General features: G+C 39.5%; 2 protein-coding genes across 2 annotated transcripts; both read right to left on the bottom strand.

Moving 5' to 3' along the window:
• Positions 1-9,016: 9,016 nt before the first annotated feature.
• LOC101445878 (olfactory receptor 51I2-like) lies at positions 9,017-9,967 on the bottom strand. Its single transcript, XM_004471427.1, has one exon. It carries the CDS (start codon positions 9,965-9,967, stop codon positions 9,017-9,019), a length of 951 nt encoding a protein of 316 aa, XP_004471484.1.
• Positions 9,968-18,858: 8,891 nt separating this feature from the next.
• On the bottom strand, positions 18,859-19,803 carry LOC101445422 (olfactory receptor 51I1). Its single transcript, XM_004471426.1, has one exon. The coding sequence runs from the start codon at positions 19,801-19,803 to the stop codon at positions 18,859-18,861; it is 945 nt and encodes a 314-aa protein (XP_004471483.1).
• Positions 19,804-22,916: the final 3,113 nt, after the last annotated feature.

Below are 22,916 nucleotides of genomic sequence, written 5' to 3'. Positions count from 1 at the left end.
TTCTGCACATATGCATGATTGTTTTTTAAGATTATAACTTCTGTCATGAAAATATATATAAAAAATAATAAGATGGTTGGGGGGGAAATACACCAAATGAAAGATAAGGACTATGGTTAGTAGTAAGATTTTGATGATATTATTTCATAATTTGTAACTAATGTCTCACGATAAAGCAAGGAGTTGGTGGTGGGTTGATGTGTGGAACTCTTGTATAATGAATGCTTTTTTGCCTTGTAAGTTCACAACTTTTATTATATACTTATTGTTTATATATGTTCATGTATAATTGATATAAAATAATAATAATAGGGTGGGTTGGGGAAAAATACACCAAATGTAAAATAATTGATTCGTAGCAGTATGTTGAAGATACTCTTTAATCATTAGTTAAAAATGTTCCACAACAATGCAAGGTATTGGTAGTAGGGTGAGGTATGAGAGCCGTGTATGATTTTATGTATGTTTGTTTTGTAAGTTCACAGCTATTACTCTACACTTATTGTTTACATATGTTTATGTATGTGTGATATACTACAATAAATTTTATAAAAATAAAAATTTCTCTCTATATATATATACACATGCACAAACACACAGGCACATGCATACACATATACAATGTTATTCTTCCCTAAAAAGGAATGAAGTTCTAATACATGCCACAACACTGATAAACCTTGAAACCATTACATTGAGAGAAATAAACCGGATGCAAAATTACAAACATCATATGATTCAGTTTATATATATCTAAAATAAGCAAATTTGTAGACATAAAAAGTAGATTAGTGGTTACAAGGGCCTGGGGCAATGGAGAGTTATTGTTTAATGGTTGCAGACTTTCTGTTTGGTATGATGAAAAATTTTTGATAGTAGATAGTGGTGATGGTTGCACAATATTATGAGTATAATTGATATCACTGAATCATACACATATAAGTGGTTAATATGGGAAAAACTTGTAGTGTGCTTATTACCACAGCAATTAAAAAAATAAAATAAATAGGAAAAAGTCATAGAAATCCTCTTACAAGAAGCCAGATTTCTTCGCTCATGTAATCACAGAAAACCTGTTTCATTCTTTAATTTTTGGCATATATTTTTTTCCCTTTGATGGTAGTTCCATTTGCTTTTAAAATGTGCAAATGCAACAAATTCCTATGATTAACCTTCCAGTGTGACACTCTGTCCCCCAAAATGTGCAACCACTTTTAAAAGATCAAAACTAGAGGGAGTAGATATGGCTCAAGCAGTCGAGCAACCACCTCCCACATGGGAGTTCCTGGTGTCAGTTTCCAGTGCCTCCTGAAGAAGACAAACAAACAACAGAAGACACTGAGATAACAATGAGCAAACAGACAAGGGAGACATCTCAGGAGCAGGGGAAGATCATAACTATGAACACACCATAATGTATTCCCTATGTGGAAGTGGAGGGAGTTTGCTTTTTGGTTGTTGTTGTTTTGTTTTGTTTCTTATAAAGTCATATGGAAAACTTGCAGCCTCATTCTACAACTTTAATATCAAGACATGGAAAATAGATCCTACAAGTAAGTAGACACCTGAGAATACAAAATTGCATATACACACACATACACATATATAAAATATATATGTGTAAAATATGTGTGTATATATTTATTTCCAGTTCTTGAGACACATAACAGACTGCTGTATAATATTACATTTTGCCATTTACACTGCATGGTCTAAAATGTAAAACATTGAACATGGTTAATAGCTATGTTTCAGTATTTGTACATCAGTGGTAAGAGACGTATCATCCACATGTAAAAAGGTTGTCAATAAGAAGGGGGAAAGAAGGGATGATGTTGGGTATATGGAAATCCCCTAAACTCTGTATGTGACATTACTGTGACTTAGGACTTTTTTGAGGACAAAAAGAGATAGAGGAAGACACTGGGGAAGGAATGGAAGAAAATGCCACTGTACATACAGGACAACAGATATTAAAGTGATGAAAGGCAAAATGTCAAAAAAGGTTTTTTAATTCTTTTAAATATTTTTCATTTTTTTATACCAAATTTTTAATTTTTTTTAGTTTTAGTTTTTCTAAATTATTCTATTTTTTATTTCTTACATTTAAATGTGTCATTTTGTTTCACTTTCCTATTAGTTGAATTTGGTGATATTTTTGGCTTCATTTTTGAAGACGTTTTGGATGACAGAATGGTTGCAGCTGTGGTAGGGAGGATCATTGGTGTGGGATGTCATTGATGGAGGAACATGGAAGGATGTTCTGGGCACACATATAAGGTATAGAAATAGGTTCAAATGTTCATGGGATTGTCATAGTGCATTGAAATTCACACAACAACCAAAAGAACACTGAAAACCCTTCCTGGGGAGCTCTGCCACATTTTCTAAAGAAACAGCAACAATCCCCCTAGGCAGGGGCAATGACTAGTGAAGAAGGATGGTCCATTGATGGGCACTTGATATTAATGTCTGTGCTTATGAGCCTTTGCTCTTGAAATTTCAGCTTGGGCTAGTGTGGTAGGGTGCCTAAGAGTTGCCTCCTGAGAGCCTCCGTGTTGCTCAAATGTGGCCTCTGTCTAATCCAAACTCAGCAAATAAATGCATTACGTTCCCTACAGTGTGGGACATGGCTCCCATGGATGAGCCTCCCTGGCACTGAGGGATTACTACCAAGCACTGGCTGGTGATGCAACTGAAAAAAGACCTTGAGTAAAAGGGGAAAAAGGTAAAGAAAGATGAGTTTGTATGGCTAGGAGACTTCAAAGTGAGTTGGGAGGTCAACAGGATCTCACAGATAGCCAGAGTAGATGCTGCCCCAGATAGTGGGGTTCCTGAGGGCTCTGGAGACAACCAGGTCCTATGGTCATGGCAGATAGCTCCAGAAGTTGGTGCCTTGCCAGTAGGCCCTACTTTGGCATGTGCTTCTGGCTGTGACAAGGTTGGACTCAGATGTGACCTCTCTACATATACCTTTTCTGTCCCTTTTATTTGAACCCATAGCTGGTGCTGGAGTTGGTATGCATATATCCAAGAGACTTGAATCTCTGGCTTATCCATGTGCCAGCTGGGCCCTGAGCCTCAGCAGAGTTATAACACCTACTCTCTAGTTCATTGGACTCACCCAGAACAACTAACAATGAGGTGAGGATGAAAAACCACAACACCAAGGAACCGAGAGATGTTGTCTTTGTCGGTTGCTCTTTGCTGCCTGCAGCAATGCGCTTTTGTCGGGGGTCTCTCCGCGGTGGTGGGGGGGGGGGGGGCCGGGGAGAATGCTCATCTAGGCCTTCCAACCTCATAGGAAGGAGGCTCTCTTAGGTGAAGGTAAGGCGACAGAGGTATTTAGCATTTAACACATTCAGCCACACAGCACACAGCGAATGAAACTCTGGAGACTGCTTATTGGGAGGAAGCAAGTCCGTTTATTGTAAAAGTGGAGGCTATTTTATACTCTTTTTTGAAGGATCGTGTAGAAGGTTGATTGGATGATATTGAGTGAAGTGAGACTCACGTCAGAGCTCTAGTGCTGGTTGCCGTGCCCTTATTGGGTCTGTGATCACTCGGTTTCAGTTGCCTTTTCCTGGAAACGGGCTGGTTTCTAGTATATGCTGAGTCATTGCCCCAGGTGCTCGTTTGTTACTTTCGAGCCATTTGGTTGGAACTTTCCCACTCTTTTGTTCTTTCCCACTGTTTGGTTACCCCAGGCGCCATTTTGATAGCCCTAGGCACTATCTTCCATTTGGGACTTTCCAGTGGGGGGAATTCCCATAGAGAGAGTCTACAACTGCAAGCAAGAAAGTCCCATCTATCAGTCAAATGAAATTGAAGCCCTCTCTTAATTAGAGGGGGGTGTGGGCATCACCATCTCAGAATCCTCAGGATTGAGGAATAAAATATAGGCTAGAGTGGACTTACTGGTATTATACTACAGACTTATTGTGGAAGAGATTGTGTCCTTGATGTGGAGATGTGGCCCCTGGAGGTGCTGAAGTCGAGGAGAGGAGAAAAGAGGTGTAATATGGGGGCATTTTTAGGACTTTGAATTGCCCTGAATGACATTTCAGTGACAGATACAGGTCATTATATATCCTGCCATAAACTACAAAATTGAGTGAGAGTATAAATTACAATGAAAACTATAATCCCTACTTAGTGGCAATGCTCCAAAATGTGTTCATCAATAGCAATAAATGTACCACACTAATGAACAAAGGTGTTATTGTGGGGAAGAGTGGGAGGTTTGGGGATTGGGACATATAGGAATCCCTTATACTTTTTATGTGATATTTTATATAATCTAGATATCTTTTAAAAATAAATAAGGGAAGCAGATATGGCTCTAAGAGTGATAAGGTCTCCTCCTACCATATAGGAGGTCCTGCATTTGATCCCTGAGGCTTCCTGGTGAAAGAGAAGAAGAGAAAGCATGCCTGCATGGCAAGTCACTGCCCATGTGGTGAGCCGAGTGCCCACATGGTCAGCCAAGTGCTCATGTGGGTGCCCACATAGCAAACCAAGTGCCTGTGTAGTGAGCTGAGTGCCCATGTGGTGAGCCTAGTGCCTGTAAAAGTGCCTGTGTGGCAAACCAAGTGCCCACATGGGTGCCCACATGGTGAGCCAGTGTCCGCATAGTGACTCAGTGCCCTCACAGTAAGCTGAGTGCCTTAGCAAGTGTCTGCGTGGTGGCACACCAAGTACCTGCATGGTGAGCCAAGTGCTCATGTGAGTGCCCACGTGGTGAGCCAGTGCCTGCAAAATGAGCCAAGTGCTCATACAGCAAGTCAAGTGCCCTTGCGGAGAGCCAGGGCCCGTGCAGGTGAGTCATGCAGCAAGTTGATGACCCAACAAAGGAGAGACAAAGGTGAGAGTCAAGTTGAAGCATAGCAGAGACCAGGAACTGAGGTGTTACAGTTGACAGGGAATCTCTCTCCACATCAGAGGTCCCCAGGTGATCGAATCCTGGTGAATCTTTTTTTTTTTTTTTTAATTTTTTTTTTTTTTATTGACTATGTAATAATATTACATTAAAAATATATATGTGAGGTCCCATTCAACACCACCCCCCCCCCTCTCCCCCCCCCCCCCCCAATAACACTCGTTCCCATCATCATGACACATCCATTGGATTTGGTAAGTACATCTTTGGGCACCTCTGCACCTCATATACATTGGTTCACATCATGGCCCATACTCTCCTCTATTCCATCAAGTGGGCCCTGTGAGGATTTACAATGTCCGGTGATTACCTCTGAAGCACCATCCAGGGCAGCTCCATGTCCCGAAGATGCCTCCACCTCTCATCTCTTCCTGCCTTTCCCCATACCCTTTGTCCATTATGTCCACTTTTCCCAATCCAATGCCACCTCTTCTATGTGGACATTGGATTGGTTGTGTCCATTGCACCTCTATGTCAAGAGGAGGCTCAGATTCCACCTGGATGCTGGATGCAATCCTCCCATTTTCAGTTGTAATCACTCTAGGCTCCATGGTGTGGTGGTTGTGCTTCTTCAACTCCATCTTAGCTGAGTGTGGTAAGTCCAATAAATCAGATTGTAGGTGCTGGAGTCTGTTGAGGCTCAGGATCTGGCTATCACATTGTCAGTCCAGAGATTCAAATCCCCTAAATATATCTTAAACCCCAAGATTAACTGCACCTCCAGCACTTTAGCATGAAAGTCTTATGAAGGGAGATCCCATCTGAGTCCAGATTCATCACACATAAACACCATTTCCAAAGAGGGGCCATCTGCCCTGGTAGTTAACCCCATCGGCCATGACCATAACTCCCATGGGTCTCTTTAGCCCTCAAAGGACTGGTGAATCTTAGAGGAGAAAGATTAGAAGAGAAGACAAGAAGAGAAATAGATACAAAAGATCAAACAGTGAATGAACATAGAAAAAACAGCAGGGTGGGGGAGGGGGAGGGGTAGAAAAAACAAACAAATAATAAATTTTTTTAAAAAGACACATGGAAAACTTTCAGTCTCATTCTGCAGATTTAATATCAAGACATGGATAAATATATAAACAACTTCTGCAGAGGAAAAAAAATTCCTAAAAGTAAGTAGACCACTGAGAATACATAATTTGCATATATATTATATACGTGTGTATATATGTATATATTTCCAGTTCTTCAGACACATGACAGACTGCTATATAATATTATATTATATGCCATTTACACTGGGAATTTCACAGGCCTAAACCCATGAAATTCATTAAACAACGGAATATTAACAGATAAATTTAGGTTCATTTTTCTATGATATTATTATTCCTTACTAGCTACTGCAATTTAACCTCCAACCTAGTACTTTCCATTAGAATTATAATACAAATTCCATACATAAGTTAACATTTTCTAGTAGCCACATGAAAAATGTAAAAAAGAAACAGATGAGATAATTTTCATAAAACATTTTAACACAATATATCTAAAATGTCATATCAACATAAAACCAATGTACAAATATTAGTGAAATATTTTACATTATTTTTGTACCATCTTCAAAATCTAGTAAGTATTTTGCACTCACAACACACCTCAATTTGAACCAGCTAAATTTTAGGTGTCTGATAGCTATTTGTGGCTAATGCTATCATGTTGGACAGCATAGATCTAAACATACAGGGTTGCAAAACATCTGTGTTGTTTTTCTTTGGAGTTTGTTACTTAAAGTCACAGTCCTGGCAAAAGGTAGAATTTGGCCAAAAAGTTTCACTAGATAATTTTCTAAGAAAATATTTTTTTCAAAAGCCATGCAATCAATCAATCAATCATTCAATCAATCAATAAATAAATAGATTTAAAAAATAAGAAAATCATGCAACTATCATTTTGGATTTTCTGAGTATCTGATGGTGAGATTTGATGAGTTATCTCCAAGAAAGTCATCCTGACTTTACAAAAGCTGTCATCAGTGGGCATTTAATGTAGGAGTTTTCCAACTAATTACATGTATGCCAGTAAAAATAGAGACGATATTCCAAGAAGTGCAGAGTGCAAATGGGTTTAAGTTAATCATTTTAGACACTCAAATTCCACATACTCTCTTTACTTGAATTACTTTGCCCAAAAAATGTACCTGTTTTACTGGGCTTCTCTTATACATTTTTCCCTTCATTTTCACAATCTTCTTCCAATATACAGAGATAAGAAAGACACTGTAAATCTTTCCATTTCTCCAAGATGTAAAAATCTTTGAACCACCCAACTAAGGGAAAACTGGCATAGGTTTTCATGAAGGGAAAGACAACAATGACTCAGTATCATAGTTAGAGTACATTAAATGATTTAGACATTATTCCTTTCAAACAAAGTAAAATGGGATCCAATGAAATTGCCTTTTATTAGGTCATTAAAAATAATTTTTGATAATAGAGCATCATGTGATTTTTGCTATTTAATTCCAAAACTATGAAAAAACTGTTCCAGTATCATCTATTTTATGTAAACAAATTCTCAATATTTACAGCTCCAGGAAGTGGATAAGATGAATAGGACTAGAATTGTTATTTAACTATTTTTTTCATTCTATTAATAAGTAATATTTATTTTAGATCCAAGAAAAAAGCTCCATTCATCTAAAAAGATACATTTCCAATATATGTTACTTTTCTATATGTCACAATGTGTATTGGGTTTTTTAATCAATTGAATGCTAGTATTGTTAAAAAACACATCAATATATAATGCATTTTCAAAAACTGATTTATGTGCAGTCAGTTTCTAAACATCAAATTTAAGCATATAGATGTATATTCTTTTGCAAAAATTAATGACAGAGTGAAAATTAAAATAGTTTGAAACATAAAAATACTTTGTGTAATTAAAACTCTTTTGCAGAGTAAAATAATTTGAGTTAGACATGCAAAATATCAGACTATTAAATAATATATTCATGTATTTTTAATGCATAAGATCAGTTTGAAAATATTTTCAATCCCAAAGACCTGTGTAATTTAGGAGGTATGAGGCCGCTATTCCTGATATGTCCAAAGGTTTCCAGGGAAGCTAAGGAAGACATAAACAGAAGCAGGCAGGCCAAACCAAGCTCACGCTTACTGGGATGAGGGAGGGGTACAGAGGAAAAAGGAGCAAAAGAAAAGAAAAGAAAATACACCACCACATGGCATGATAAGATTACCAAGGATGAAGGAAGAGAGGAAGTGGGGGAAAGAAATAGATCTAACCAGGCACAGTGGTGCCAGACCTGTTTGGAAGTGGGTCTAAAATTCTACTACAGCAGAATTTGTTCTAGGATTCTTGGGATCTGAAGACTCCATATTGCATATGGTCCATACACTACTCTCTGTCTGAGTCAGCTGTTCCTCATCCCCAGAGTCTCCTGAAACATAAACTCTAGGAGTCTGGACCACTCAAAGGCGGGTTATGGAAAGAGTTTTGTTCCTTACAGAAAAGGAGGTTGCTCTGCAGGTAGGTCTACCATTTAATTTATTGTCTACCTAAGTACATTTTTGAGAGTGAACATGGACACTATTAATTACACCAAAGAAAGAAGTTATAAACTCTGACTATTTGGGGGCACCAGAAAGTATGTTTATCCCACTTATAGGGATGTTCCTAGGATTGTACTCCTTTATTGGGGGCTACCCTTCTTTTTCTACCTAACACATAAAAAATGGAAATTTGTTCCATTTCAGTTCAAATATCACTAGGTCTCTAGCCTTTACTGTTACAATTTGTCAGGCCTTTGCTAGGAGGTTTGACGTAATAATGAAAGGAAATACAATGATCTGTGTTCTCAAGTTGATCATGTCTGGTTAGAGAACTAAGGTGTGCACATACACAGACACACACTCATGAATGCAATGGGAATGCAATGGAGAGAGCTTAGGAAGAACTCCTGTGATCATGAGACAAACCCATGGCAGCATTTTGAATTCTTCCTCCCTATTTCTCCTTGCAATGCCTAGTGTAGAATTTTGCCCAGAGCTGAAACACCATCATGATCTATGACTGACTGAAATCTCTGCCTGCTTGAGTGATTTAAAGCAATTCCTTCTTGCGGGAGAACAAGGCCACAATCCCCTGTTGGATTGGTCGAGTCTTGGCGCTGTAGATGATGGGGTTGAGCACAGGAGGCACAAAGAGGTAGATGCTAGACATGAGCATGTGGACCATGGGTGAGGCATGCTTGGCAGCACGATGCATCACAGACACACCAATCATAGGCACATAATACACAAGTACAGCACAGATGTGTGACACACATGTGTTGAGAGCTCTTCGCCGTCCTTCCCCAGAGGCAATGCCAAGGACCGTGGAGAGAATCAGCACATAAGAGACCACAATGAGCAGTGAGTCCAATCCAAAGGTGGCCAGGACAATGGCCAGGCCCAGGATGCTATTGAGCTTTGTATCAGCACAGGGCAGTTGGATCAGGTCTGAGTGCAGGCAGTAGGAGTGGGAGAGGATGTTACTGTGACAATACGGCAGTTGCCTCAAAAGGACTGGAAGGGGAGCCATGAATGCCGCACCCTTCAGTGTAATTCCCAGACCAATGGAGATGATACGGGGCAAGGTCAAGATGGCTGTATACCTCAGTGGGTTGTAGATAGCTACAAAGCGGTCATAACTCATGGCCAACAAAACCCCTGACTCCATGCAAGAGAAGGTGTGAATGAAGAACATCTGGGCCAGGCAGCCATCAAAGTCAACCTGGCGAGCATCAAACCAAAGAATGCCCATGACGGTGGGCAAGGTAGATATAGAGACTCCCACCTCAGTGATGGCCAACATGGAGAGGAACAGGTACATGGGTTCATGTAGAGCAGGGTCTTTCTGCACAGCTGCCATGATTAGGCTGTTGCCCACAATGGCCACGATGTACATGGTGAAGAAGGGGATGGAGAGCCAGCCATGTTGTGCCTCCAGTCCTGGGATTCCAGTCAGGAAGAAGGGTAACAGATCAAGACTTGCATTGCCCGCAGCTCCCATATCACCAGTGGCAGAGAACAGTCTTCCCCTGCCATTTGAAAACACAGAGGTTAGCTCCCATGTTGAATGTCTGCTGCCTTAGCAGGAAGCGCAAAGACTGCAGGAAGGAGATGGAGGTAGATGTGGGGAATTGGAGTCCTCTACTTCCTTCTGGGTAAGTAAAATCATCCCCCAACACCTATGACAATGCATTCTTTTCTTTCCTTCTGCTACAATGACCTCCAAAATCCTAAAGGTTACCATGTACAAGGGACATTTGAGAACACCTTCTTTATGGGAGCCAGCATAACTTGAAAGTTATGTGCACAGGGAGTCGTGTTTCAAGCAGTTGAACACCTGCTTCCCCACATGGGGGGGTCTGGAGTTCAGTTCCCAGACCTTCTAAAACACAAACACACACACACACACTCAAACAATAAGCAAAACAAGCACTAAAACCAGCTCAGTGTTGCGATGGGCTCAGTGATTGATTGCAGGTTTCCTGCATAAGAGTTCCCAGGTTCAATCCCTGGCCCTGGGACTTAAAAAAAAAAAAAAAAAAAGTTAAGGGCAGAAACTTTGAAATAAGCCCTTCCTAAATCAAAATCCATGCTTAATCAGTTGCTCAATAGACAATATAGACACCTTATTTATACTCTGGTTCAATATTTGTGGTTCATTGCTTTGTTTTTTGTGTTTTTAGTTGTATAGGGGAGATAATAATAATTCCATACTTTCATGTTTGTATATAAAGAACAAATGAGATGATGTCAGATGTGCAGTGTTTTGGAGTTCTGCAATTAGATTTCAGCAGACATTAATTTGAACACACTTGACTGTTTACGCTCTTTGGTACCTTGAACGAATAATTTAATCTTTTAAAGCCTCAGGGTCTCTAGCTGTAAATCAGGGATAAAAATACACCTTGCGTAGGTGTTTTAAGAGTAAATGAGATATTTCATGGTACATGAAGCATGGCGAAAAAATTAACTTTTTTTTCTTATTTTTATTCTCAACCACTCATTTTACAGGGAGACATAAAGACCCAAAAAGGAAGAGTGAGTAGTGATTTAAGTCACTAACTACAGTGCCTGGATTATAGTTCCAATCTACAGACTTCTCTTATAGTGGTGTTTCCATTTCATTGTGGAATGGGAGTAAACCCAAGTACTATGTAGGATGGAGTAATAAAAAAAAAAAATGACTTTTAGCTTGTTAAAGTGGATCTGAGGAAACAAGAACACCTGGGAAAGTGATCATCTCCATGGGCCCCAATCCACGCTGGAGAGGGAAAATCATTTTGAACAAGAATGTGGCTGCAACTTTAGAAAGCTGAGAGAAAAAGAAATAAGAATATGGGTGGTGAATGAAATAGCCACATAGGTGAAAATGATCTTAATACACAAATGACATCTGAATTTAAGAGTAGAGTCCAGATAAACTATTATGTAAAGACATAGTTGGCTTCAAAAATAACAGATTTATCTAGAATCCATTGATGATCAAAGGCACACATATAAAGAACTATTCATCTGTGACCAAGTGATCAGAGAAATTAGCTAAACCTTAATCAGAAAGTGAAAGTAACCTAATATATGAGTAAAATAAAATCATAACACAATATAATGTATTTTAATATGATAAGAAAACAGTGAAAAAGGTAAGTACAATCAAAATTGGTCTAAAAGCTGAATTATCTCCAACCATATCACTCATTCATTCAACAGACTCAGACACATGACTCCCTGATTCTGTATCATACTTTACCCTGAATGTTATGGAATGAATTGCATCCCCAAAAAAGATATGTTCAAGTCTTCACCCCTGATCCTGTGAATATGACCCTATCTGGAAATAAAATCTTTGAAGATGATATTTGTTAAGTAGAGGCAAAGTGGATTAGGGTGGGCCCTAATTCAATATGACTGGTGTCTCTGTAAGAAGAAGAAATGTGAACACAGACAGACACAGAAGACAGCCATATGATGGAGACAAAGATTCAGTTATGCCACAAGCTACAGAATGCCTAAGAATACCAGCAAAACATTGTCAGAAACCTACAGGCTTAAGGGGAAGCCTACATCTATGTATTTCAGATTTCTGGCCTCGAGAACTCTGAGACAACAAATTCCTGTGGTCTTAAGCTTCCCAGTTTGATACTTTTGTTCAGTAGGCCCAGTAAACTACGACAAGCATTTATCTACTATTGGTGGAAATATTCTGGATATCTAAAGTGTTTAATAAGAATGCACTGCTGGCATGGATTGGGGTAAATGCATGCCTAAGGAGATACAAAGAACGATGACCACAGGAATAAGTGTACTATAGTGATGAGAAGACCCAAGACCTGCATTCTCTTATTCTCTTTACTCTTAGGTCCTCTGTTCATGGCCCTGCTGAAACCTTATGCATTTTATCTCTGTGCTTCACAGTGTCTTTTCTCCTTTGATTTCTACAAGTTCCTGCCTTGTAGATCAGTGGTTCACACCTTGACTATACATGGAAAATCACCTGGAAGAATTTAAAAATTCCAGTGCCAGGTTATACTCCATATCAATTAAATTAGAAGCTCTGTGGGTAGCACATGGTTTTCAATATGTTTTACAGCACTCCATGTGAACCCAGTATTGAAAACTACTCCATACCCATTTTGTAATAATACAGTCATATTACTGTGACATTTTTTAGACTTTAAAATGTAACTTGCAAGGGTTCCCCAGTCTTCTTCTTCAAGCAACTTCCCTGCATCATCAACTACCCACAACTTATACATTTCCTTGTGTTTCTTTATCTGCCAGAACTTTCAGCATGCTGTATCTCCTCTAAATTTGAGTTTTCTGATGATACTTAAGGGTTATGCCTATAGACGTAGCCTAGGTTTGGGGCAAGTGTTGCCTATCATCTCCCTGGAGATGAACCCAGAGAGAGAGAAGGACCTGCAAGGTGCCTTCCTAGCTCAGATCATCTCTGCTGTGGATGAGTGCCTGCCTCACTTGAGGCTGCCTGCCAATGGTAAATCTTATCTTTTGTAAGAAGTAACAATGCAGCCTTGGAAGCACTAGACATGGCATGTGTGAGAAGGAACATAAGAGAATGTGGAAGGGCAATGCCCAGGAGACCCACAGCTTGTGTGATGGAAATGTTAACCAGAGGGGAAATTGCCTCACTACCAACCTGCCTTATTTTAGTCTCACAACAATCCTAAAAATTAGATTGAGCTGGAACTAGAATCTCATTCTTCTAATTATAAGCCCTTCAGTCTTTCCTCCAAAGTCCAGCTCCCAGCTCACTGAAGCTAAAGCCACTTAAGTAATAATAGGATAAGACAGGAGATGTTGACCATCTTTATTTTCTCAGGCAGAGAAAAGGACAATTTGGGAGATAAATTTTTCCAGTCTCCTTTGCAGACCTGGGGTGAAATAGAAAGGAATGGAGATTAAGTGACCTTCTAAATTGGTTCCCTCACTGAAGTCCACTGATTTAGTTTTCTACTTGACAAATTCTCTAAGACCTGTTGTGTACTTGATCCTGAACTAGCATTGTGTATCTGGGGAGACTCACGTAGTGAAAGTCTGATATGAATTAACAATGTGATCTATACCTTACAATAAATGAATAGGTTTTAGACTTTGTTAATGGAGGCATTTTATGCAGAATACAAATAATTTAAAATGTGCTTTTATAATTCTATGGTTTTCTTTATTTATTTTTCTTCCTGGATAGTCAGTCTTTCTCTTGCTTATTAGATTTTTTAAAAATTTCCACTGTCATTCATACTGATTACCTTCACTTTATTTGCTTTCCCTAAGATTATTTAGACAGAAATAATAACCCTCTCATCAGTCAGTTTACAATATTTTATACAGACTTTTTCCATTTCATTAGAATTACATATATGCCTCTGTCCTGCCTGTCATACCATGAGCTCTCTTAGGGTCAGGCTTGTGCCTCGTTCATCCTTGCCTCCTCAGCTCCTCACATGATTCTGACACAAAGACATGTTCAAAAAGTCATGAATGAATGAAAGCATGAACATAGAGCTAAGGCCATAACTAAAGTATATTTAGTTCTGGATCCTACAACTAGATAGGGTTTAAACCACATGCAGAAGGTAATAGGAACCAAGTAATATGAAGAGCAGTAAAGGAACCCATGGTACTTTTTTAAGAAGAGGACACTGCAGTAAAGATGGTGGGATTGGATGATCAGAAGAGAATGTCCCATAGGGGAAGACCAGCAGGTATAGGTGAAAATTACAGTGAGACAGTCTGGGGATCATGTACATAAGATGATTGGAAGAGTCAAAGCTGCACAATGAGATAAAATACTTCTGTCAGTGGAGATGTTACTGGATTTTGTCTAGGGTCTTGACTATGCTGCAGAAATGAATTTCAAGAGCACTTCGGGTGAGTTAGGCCAGTAATTCACTCAGTCAGGGAGGGACAAGAAATGTGAGAAAATAACAGACCATGATCTCAGGTGAAGAGGAAGGGGCTGAAAAGTGATTAAGCAGACTGATTTACAGACTACAATTCCTCATTATAGATTATAAATGCCCAGGTTTTACTTGTGTGGCCATCATGGCAGGGGAACAACAGCAAGAGCAAGGTGCAGAGGGCAGGAACAGGGATCCAAAGGCAAGAGAGTACATTCAGGCCTTGCACCGGCTTTTTGAACTGTTAATTATTCTACCCCTATGAAGTCCCAATGATAAAGTCCTTGGGAAATATCTGGGGCTTCTCCTGGCTTTCGGAGGATATCCTGTAATGAATGGCAGAATCTTGGGGAGGGTCTACCAGCAGCCATTTTGGGGATTCCAGAGCCAACTATTGATTCCCTATCTTACTAACCAGCTTCAGAGATGTTCGAACAAAGACTAGATAACACTGGAGTTGATCTTGGATTAGAGGTCCTTTCAATTTACCCTCTTTCCACAATCCAGATATTTCAGATTGTCAAAATCTCTCCTAATCTATGACACTGAAAATAGAATGGCTGTGGATATGTGTGGGCTGAACAGAGGCAAGCTCTAAACTTCTGTTGTATGATCATCTGCAAGCTCTATCTGCAAATTGCTGGGAAACCATAGGACATTTGAATGAATATTACCCTATTTGTAGATAACCTACATGAAAATGAGATCTAAGGATTTTTTTTTTTAATTAAACCCATCAAAGGAATTGCAACCACATACAGGCAACAATTGAGCCTCATGCAGATAAAGACAAGAAACATGATGAGAGAAACTGAAAGAATCATATAGAGGAACAAAAAGAATTATTTAGACAGAAATGTATTTTTTAAGATATTTACCTAGAAGACACAGATTTAAACTCACCTCATAGAGCTCTGAGAACCGATGGTTGGAGTGGAAGGCAGGGGAAAGCTTCCAATGGCTCCAGAAAAGGCCTTGGGCCAACAGAGAAAGCATGCTTTATGTCTCTGAATGAGAATTCCCAGAGGTCAGTGCCCCTGGAGCCTGGTTTGCCTGAGTGTGGAGCTAGGCTTGTCATGTGAAAGAGAGAGTGTTTAGGTCTTCCCTTGGTCATGGAAAGGAAAGGAAAACACCTCCCCTGGAGATACTGCCCTATCCTCTGGGATAAAATTAAATTCCAGCTCCTTCCCTGTGATGATGAGGATGGAGACAAATCCTCCATAGCCAACTCCCTCCCAAATTAAACACCTGAAAGCTAGAATTCTTCACCCAGAACACAGAGTCAAGTTCCCAAGTTCTGGTGCTTAAATTAAGTCCAGTGGGCAAATTCCAGACTTTAGAGTCCAGAGCTTAAAGTCTGAGGCAGCCCCAGGATTTAGGCAATAGAGGACCATAGCTGCCACCACACTGGGTCCATCCATTTATTCCATTTATCCCTCCTGTGCTCTACTCAATTCCCACTCCCACAACTTCACCCCCAACTCTCCACCAAATTCTGTAAGAGCAGTTTTCCTTACAGGAGAGATTGCCTTGGATACTGAAAGACATGCAGAGTTCACAAATTTTGTGGGTTCAAAGTCATATAAACTCATCCCCAAGACCTTATGAGATGGATATTCCTTCAAAGTGAATCTGTTCTGTAAAGAGGATAATGCCTATCTCTAAGGGATGGGAGATTTAAATGAGAATAAGGAAGTGAAAAGTTCTTATTTTTAATGTAAATCAAATTCTACCACAGATCCTAATTTCAGCTACCCCAACCAGGTTCTTTCCCCAAACACACATTAAGTATTGCATTTCACCTTCTCCTTATTTCTGTTTCAAATAGAGTGAAGGTATATTGAGAGAAAGAATGGCAGGGGAGCACTCTCTTTTCTATCAAGTGCTAGAATGGGTGGGAGGAAACAGGCAAGGCATGGACCCAGAGAAAGTTTTCCCTTCTCCTTATGGAAATTTTTTAGAAAACGGGGTATCTCAGAGGGCCAGTTTGAGAAAAATCATTTCCACATTCATTCATTGGTATAGGGTTGATTGGATCATAAATAAAGAGTTTGGAAGTAGGAGAATTCAGGAGAATGCAGAAAGTAACATTGTAAATAAGACCATAGACTCGTGGAGAAAGAATGGGACTTAAACGATGCCTTAGATTTGAACATGAGGCCCTGGAGAAGAAAACCAGGTCTTTGAGAAGTCATAAGGTGAACAGATTTATAAAGACTCAAAAACCCTTTGGAGGGACCAGATAATACATGGACCAACACTTCCTTTTCCAAAGAGTCAGAGTGACTCACATTGTGAGGAACTGCCCGTATATCTGTAGTTAAGAGATTCTCAAGCTGGCACACAAACTGTTTTTATGGATAGGAATGTTTAATGTAGAAATAAAACATTAGCTCAGGAAAAAACAAAAACAAAACAGTGACATAGTGGCATTAACATCTCCCTCCAATCTGATTCTAGATCAGAAAGGAGCAGAGATGAGAATGCTTCAGACAGGACATTGTCAGCACTTCCATATCAAGATGCGGCCCTAGGCTAGCAACTTATGTATATGCATGTATGCTGCTATATAGCACTTCTTGATTTTCAAATGGGCTATTCCCAGTTTGTCATTTATTTCAGGGAATCATTTAACTTCTTCATCAGTTAAATCCTTGGTAAGCCCTTCTCTCATTATTTGAGACACCTGAGATAGAAGTAAAAGAACTTGGGATATAGAAAAATTCCATATGAATATCAGGGTTAATTTTATTATACCTACTGAAAAATGAGATCATAGTCATCTAGGACTTAGTTGTCTAGTGTGTCCCTAATCAAGGTCAGTTTCTTCTGCATGTGACCTGTACAATCACACAGGGACCTAGGCTCAGAAAGGTCTTGCACTTTTTTAATGCTCTGCTATTGCCTTCTTGAAATTTTTATTGATTCTTTAAAAAGAGGCCTTGTATTTTTATTTTGCACTGAGCTTCACAAGGGATGCAGCCAGCCTTATACCTGGTGTACAATAGACTTGAAATACATGGTTGTGGGCAGCAGATGTAGCTCAAGTGGCTGAGCTCCCTCTTACCACGTATGAGGTCTCTGGTTTGATCCCTGGCCCAGGTACCTTAAAAAAAATGTATGCATATATACATATATACATACATATATATTGTTGTGAATGGATTATATGATGTGTAAATAAAACTGTTTAAATTTTTAAAAAAGAGAATAATAAATATACATAGCAAACTACCTCTCTACTCATATAAATACTGGAGATTGTAATTTCAGATACGTATGTGTGTGTGTGTGTATTTGTATGGTTGTTCTTATTTTTATCATTATTATACTACTCCCTTTTCACTGTCTATGTGTGTAGCAATGTCTCAATCATGGTCTGAGCTCTCAGAACACACATTCTCCAAGTCTGAGTGTATCCTCCAATTCCTCTTTTCTTATCCCCGTCTCATTGTGACAGCTGATTTTTTTAATTAAGGTTCTGTTTGCATAGACAACAATCCTAAAATTGGGCTTGCCTGAGGTTTGGCTGCTAGTTAATTTGGAATGGTAAAAGGTAGAAATTAGGATAAAGGAAAGTAATCTCATCATTGTATGAGGGTTTCAGAATGACTGTGGTGTGGTTAGGAAGTATTCATCAAAATTTCCTCTGAAACGATTTCTGTGTCCCTCCTGCAATACCTCTTGAAGATAATAAGCCTGCTTTTCCCTTTACTTTCAACACAGTCTGCCTAGTTGGGATTCATCCAGTTTCCCTGAAATTTAAAGGCCATCTACAATCTGACTTAGGCAATCTCTCAAGACCTTTTTCTCTAAGTTTCTCAATATGAAATCTTCACTTTGTCCAAACAAAGCTATTTGCAGTTTTCCAAAATATTCTAGACCAATGGTTTACAAAGGCAAAAGTAATTCAGAATCTTTTGGAAGTCTTGATAAAATTTAGATTGCTGGGCACCACACCCAAAGCTGGCTCAAGAGGTCTGGGGAGGAGCCAGAGAATTTGTATGCCTGACAAGTTTCCCAGTGATGCTAAGGATTCTGTCCTGGGAAATACATTTTGAGAACCACTTTTCCAGACCCTTGTTATTCATAGTATGGTCTAAAGGTCAGTAGATTGACCTTATCTGGTAAGTATTAGAAAAGAGAAGCACTGTGCTTCTCAAGCTTTAAAATGTACACGTTACCCTAGGGCCTTGTTACAATGCAGTTCTGATTCAGTGTGGGTCTAAGATTTTGTTTTTCTACATGTCTATCTCCTTATTTAGTAATATATTGTACTCACCATCATACACCCTCAACACCTAGCACAATGATTTGCATACAATAGATGTTTAATAAATAGTTATATCATAGAATTGAGTCATGTGCTCTTTTATTAGTTCCACATTCGAAACTGTCAAGACCCTGGATATTCTCCCTCCTTGTTTTACTATTTGTAAAATCCTTCCTTCTGATCTCTTTTAGTCTGTAGCCTTTATCAACTCTGAGATTTCTGGAAAACCTTTAGGATTCCTCTGCGAATCTCTTTGGTCTTTACACTGTAGATGATGGGATTGAGCATGGGGGGTATGAAAAGATAGATATTGGACATCATGACATGAACAACAGGTGGGGCACTTTTCCAGAAGCGATGGATCATGGAGACAGCAATGATGGGCACATAAAAGGCTAACACTGCACAGATGTGTGACATGCAGGTGTTGAGTGCTTTCAGCCGCTGCTCCTGTGATGCAATCGCCAACACAGCTCTCAGAATCAATGCATAGGAGAGCAGGATGAAAGTTGAGTCTATGCCATAAGTGAAAATGACCACAAAGAGTCCATAGATGTTGTTAACATGAATGTCCCCACATGCCACTTTCATGAGATCTGGATGGAGGCAGTATGAGTGATGCAATACATTGCCCTTGCAAAAGGGCAGTCGTTTCACCAGAAAGGGGAAAGGGACAAGAGTGATGAAACTTTTGGCAAGGATGCCCATGCCCATGGCCAAGATTCGGCTGTTGGTAAGCACTGTGGCATAATGTAGAGGGTCACAAATAGCCACAAAACGATCAAAGCTCATGGCCAGCAGTATACCTGATTCCATGAAAGAGAAAGTGTGGATGAAGAACATCTGGACCAGGCAGGCATCAAAGCCAACATGACGGTAGTTGAAGCAGAATGTGGCAATCACAGTAGGAAGTGTAGAGAGGGACACTCCCAAGTCATTGATAGAAAGCATAGAGAGGAAGTAGTACATGGGCTGGTGCAGAGCAGACTCCTGAACCACCAAAGCGAGGATGCTGAGGTTGCCTGTGATGGAGATCAGGTAGAGGATGCAGAAAATCAGGGCAACCCAGGCTTGGCCTGTCTGCATCCCCGGAATTCCTGTCAGCTGGAGTGTGGCTGGCTGGAAGAGGGACCCATTGAGGCCCTGCATAGCAAGCACGTGGGGTAATACAGGTGCAGGATGGACCCAAGGGGTATGTTTGGGGAGGTCTTCGCTTTCTTTCAGATATCCTGTCTCCAACACAAAAGGTTAGAGATTGAAAGTGTTTGTCCATATTCCCTTCTCCACAATTATGACATGCTGTTTGAGCATAGCAACTGTGTTTTACTTATTTCTGTATTGTCAGTAACCCACCCTAGTCTCAGCCACAGTAAAAACTTAATGAAATTTTAATAATTGAGTACCATAACATAGCAAGGCAAGGAGGTAGGAGGAAACATGACAAAGTACCCCAATTCTCACCTTAAATGACAGTAGTTTCCACTTTACCATCTCAGCCTAGATGCCTATACTTGGAATAGGAAATCAATCAGAAATTGATAGAGAAGTGGAAATGCTGCCGATGTCTTTGGAAACCTTCTGGTAGATGGCACAGCTGGAATCTCTATATCTGTAAAATTACAATTACAATTGCTTTTATCCAAATCTTACCTCAGGGTCTCAATCCCATTGCCACTCCTGCATTTTTCATAATCAAAAACTGTCCCACCGCTGAAATCTTAAATTCCAAGTTTTTCTCTTCTGAACACAACCTTCCTGCTCTCTCGTTTTCTCATGCTTGTGTACTTGTCTCATGCCTCTGCAAATTCCTTCATTGCCTTCCAGTCTATTACTCCATTAGCTCTTCTTTCTCACTTTCTTTCCAGACCTACTATACCACTAAGACCTATACCTTCATCTCTTCTTTGCCTCTCTTCTGCATTTACATGTAAACGTCAACTTTTGATAAAGTCTGCAATCATGCTGGATGTGCAGCTAGTTAAAACCAAAGAAGCAATGTTTTACTGGAGAAAAGAAGTGGAGAGAAACATAAGCCTTACTACCCAAATTTTATTCATTCTTACTCACCGGTATGTGATGAAAGGATTTCTCTCCTTCTGGAATGCCATGCACTCTACCTACATTATTCTATCTTCAGCTCCCAGAGAGTCCTCTTCCCTCAGTGCATTGTATTGTATCTTCAACCTCCTTCATTCTGTCTCTTTACCTTGAGGCTATAGGCATGTGCAAGATCCTCCCTTCATAAAAGCACAATAACCTTGTCTCTAGTTAGCACTCTATTACCTTTCTCTAGTCTCAGTCAAACTTATTGAAACACTATCTCTCTCTTTAAAAATCAATATAGGGTAGTGTCTCCAACTTGATTCTTAAATCTTTCTGGTGAAAGTTTTTGATCTTACTAATCTCAACTTCCAGTAGCTGTTCAACCCACTCTAAACTCCCCACTACCAAACTGATCTCCCAGAGTCACAAGTAACCTCTTCATCTCTTCTCTACCCTAAACTATATGGCCTGCCTGCCACAGTTAGCACCACTGGACACTTGCCCTTATAATCTGTCTTTTTCTTTCAAAAGCACTTCTCCTCCCTGATTTTCCTCCTACCTTGGCTTCTTCCTCTCTACATTCTTTGTTGATTATTTTTCCTCTGTATCTTTCCTAAAACAGCATCAGCCTAAATTCAGGCAAAAGAAATAGTCAAAATGGTTCAAATTGCATAACAATATCATAAAGAATTTCTCTTCAATCTTTTCCCAAAATATCTTTGCTACTATTTTTCCATAATACCTGGTACTGCAAAATTAAAGCCCTATTCTTGAATTTAAACATAATGGCTCCCTCATTCTTTAGTCTTTTCTAAAATTTTCATCCCTTCCTAAACCTACTGAGTAAAAACTGTGACATTAGATGGTGATGAGACACTGGATAATGCACTAATATCCACCACAGTCCTGAATGTGTATGATCAGTGAGAATGAATTCATCCCTCCATTTGGTTTCTCTTTTCTCTGAAATTGCATATGATCCTCTTAATTAGTAAGATTTCTTGTCCCTTACTCTCCTCTCTAAAGTCATCTCTTCCTCCAAATGGAGGTTTACAGCCAATGTCTCCAAAAGCCTCCTTAGATCTAACCTGTCCGGATCTGATTTTTGGGGAAAAAAAATTCACTCTAAGATTGTCTCTGGATTCTGAAGAAATGGAAAAACTCCTAGAGGCACCAATAGAAACTTAGAATTCTCCCAATACATAGTTTTACTCCCCTGGTCTTAATGCCTGGTATGAAAATTTAGGTTATCTAGGAGATATTTCTTCCATTTTCTAGATTTCCCTCTGTCTGGAAGGCAACTTTGAACACTTCTTCCCCAAGGGAGAACAACGCCCTCACCATTACCCCACAACCATCCTTTATTTGCTTTAACCACAAGAACGTTAGCCAAAGCTTCCCAAATGTGATTAATCTGGCAAGAAAGGTTAGAGAGATGGAGACACAAGCAATGTACCCCTCTCAAACATATGTGCATGAGCATGTACACACACATAATTGTGCAAAAGTATTAGTGAGAATATATTCATATGCATATGCACATATTCAAGTATTCATAGACATTAATTTATATCCATACACAACATTCTCTCAGTCATATACAAACACTATCACAATTGCAGTACTGGAGAAGACTCTCATCTACTCATTGATATTATGTTTCAATATCCTCCCATGTTTATACCCTCCAGAACACATACTTGCAAATGCACACACTAATACTCAGTACTGCATGGTGCCACAAATGTATCAGAATTGGCAGTCCCACACTAAGATTCCCTGGAATATATTCTCAGAGGATACTCAATACCACATTTTTAATTACTTCAGTTCATTTAGTTCAGTATTTTTCTATTTTTCTCCAGCTGCACAACCCAAAGCCAGATATAAAAGACAATAATTCAAACACAGGACTATAAAAAGAAGTTTGGAATACATCCAAGACAAAATCTAGATCCAATGAAGAGCCCTTTAGTGTAAGGGTATGGGGTTTGGGATAGGGTATTGAGTCACACGAGAACGTGGCACTAGAGTATAATATAATCCTGTGCTTTGAAAGAGGACACTTTGGGCTCATGTTTGGAGGCAATGTAAGAGTGACAGAATCTTTCTGGAGTTAAAATAATAGTGTTGGAGTTTGAAAAAAGGTCTAGCTAAGGACTAAAGCAGGCAGTCTGTAGAAAGGAGAACTCACTGGGTGGAAGATATCTCTTTTGCCT

The sequence above is a fragment of the Dasypus novemcinctus genome, chromosome 10, assembly GCF_030445035.2.
Source record: "Dasypus novemcinctus isolate mDasNov1 chromosome 10, mDasNov1.1.hap2, whole genome shotgun sequence".
Lineage (NCBI taxonomy): Eukaryota > Metazoa > Chordata > Mammalia > Cingulata > Dasypodidae > Dasypus > Dasypus novemcinctus.
Note: the sequence above shows the minus strand (reverse complement) of the source record. Positions and strands in the feature narration are given on the sequence as shown.

What these genes read in the sequence shown, in the direction of transcription:
- LOC101445878 (XM_004471427.1), bottom strand. Translation starts at nt 9,967, where the DNA reads ATGGGAGCTGCGGGCAATGCAAGTCTTGATCTGTTACCCTTCTTCCTG.
- LOC101445422 (XM_004471426.1), bottom strand. Translation starts at nt 19,803, where the DNA reads ATGCAGGGCCTCAATGGGTCCCTCTTCCAGCCAGCCACACTCCAGCTG.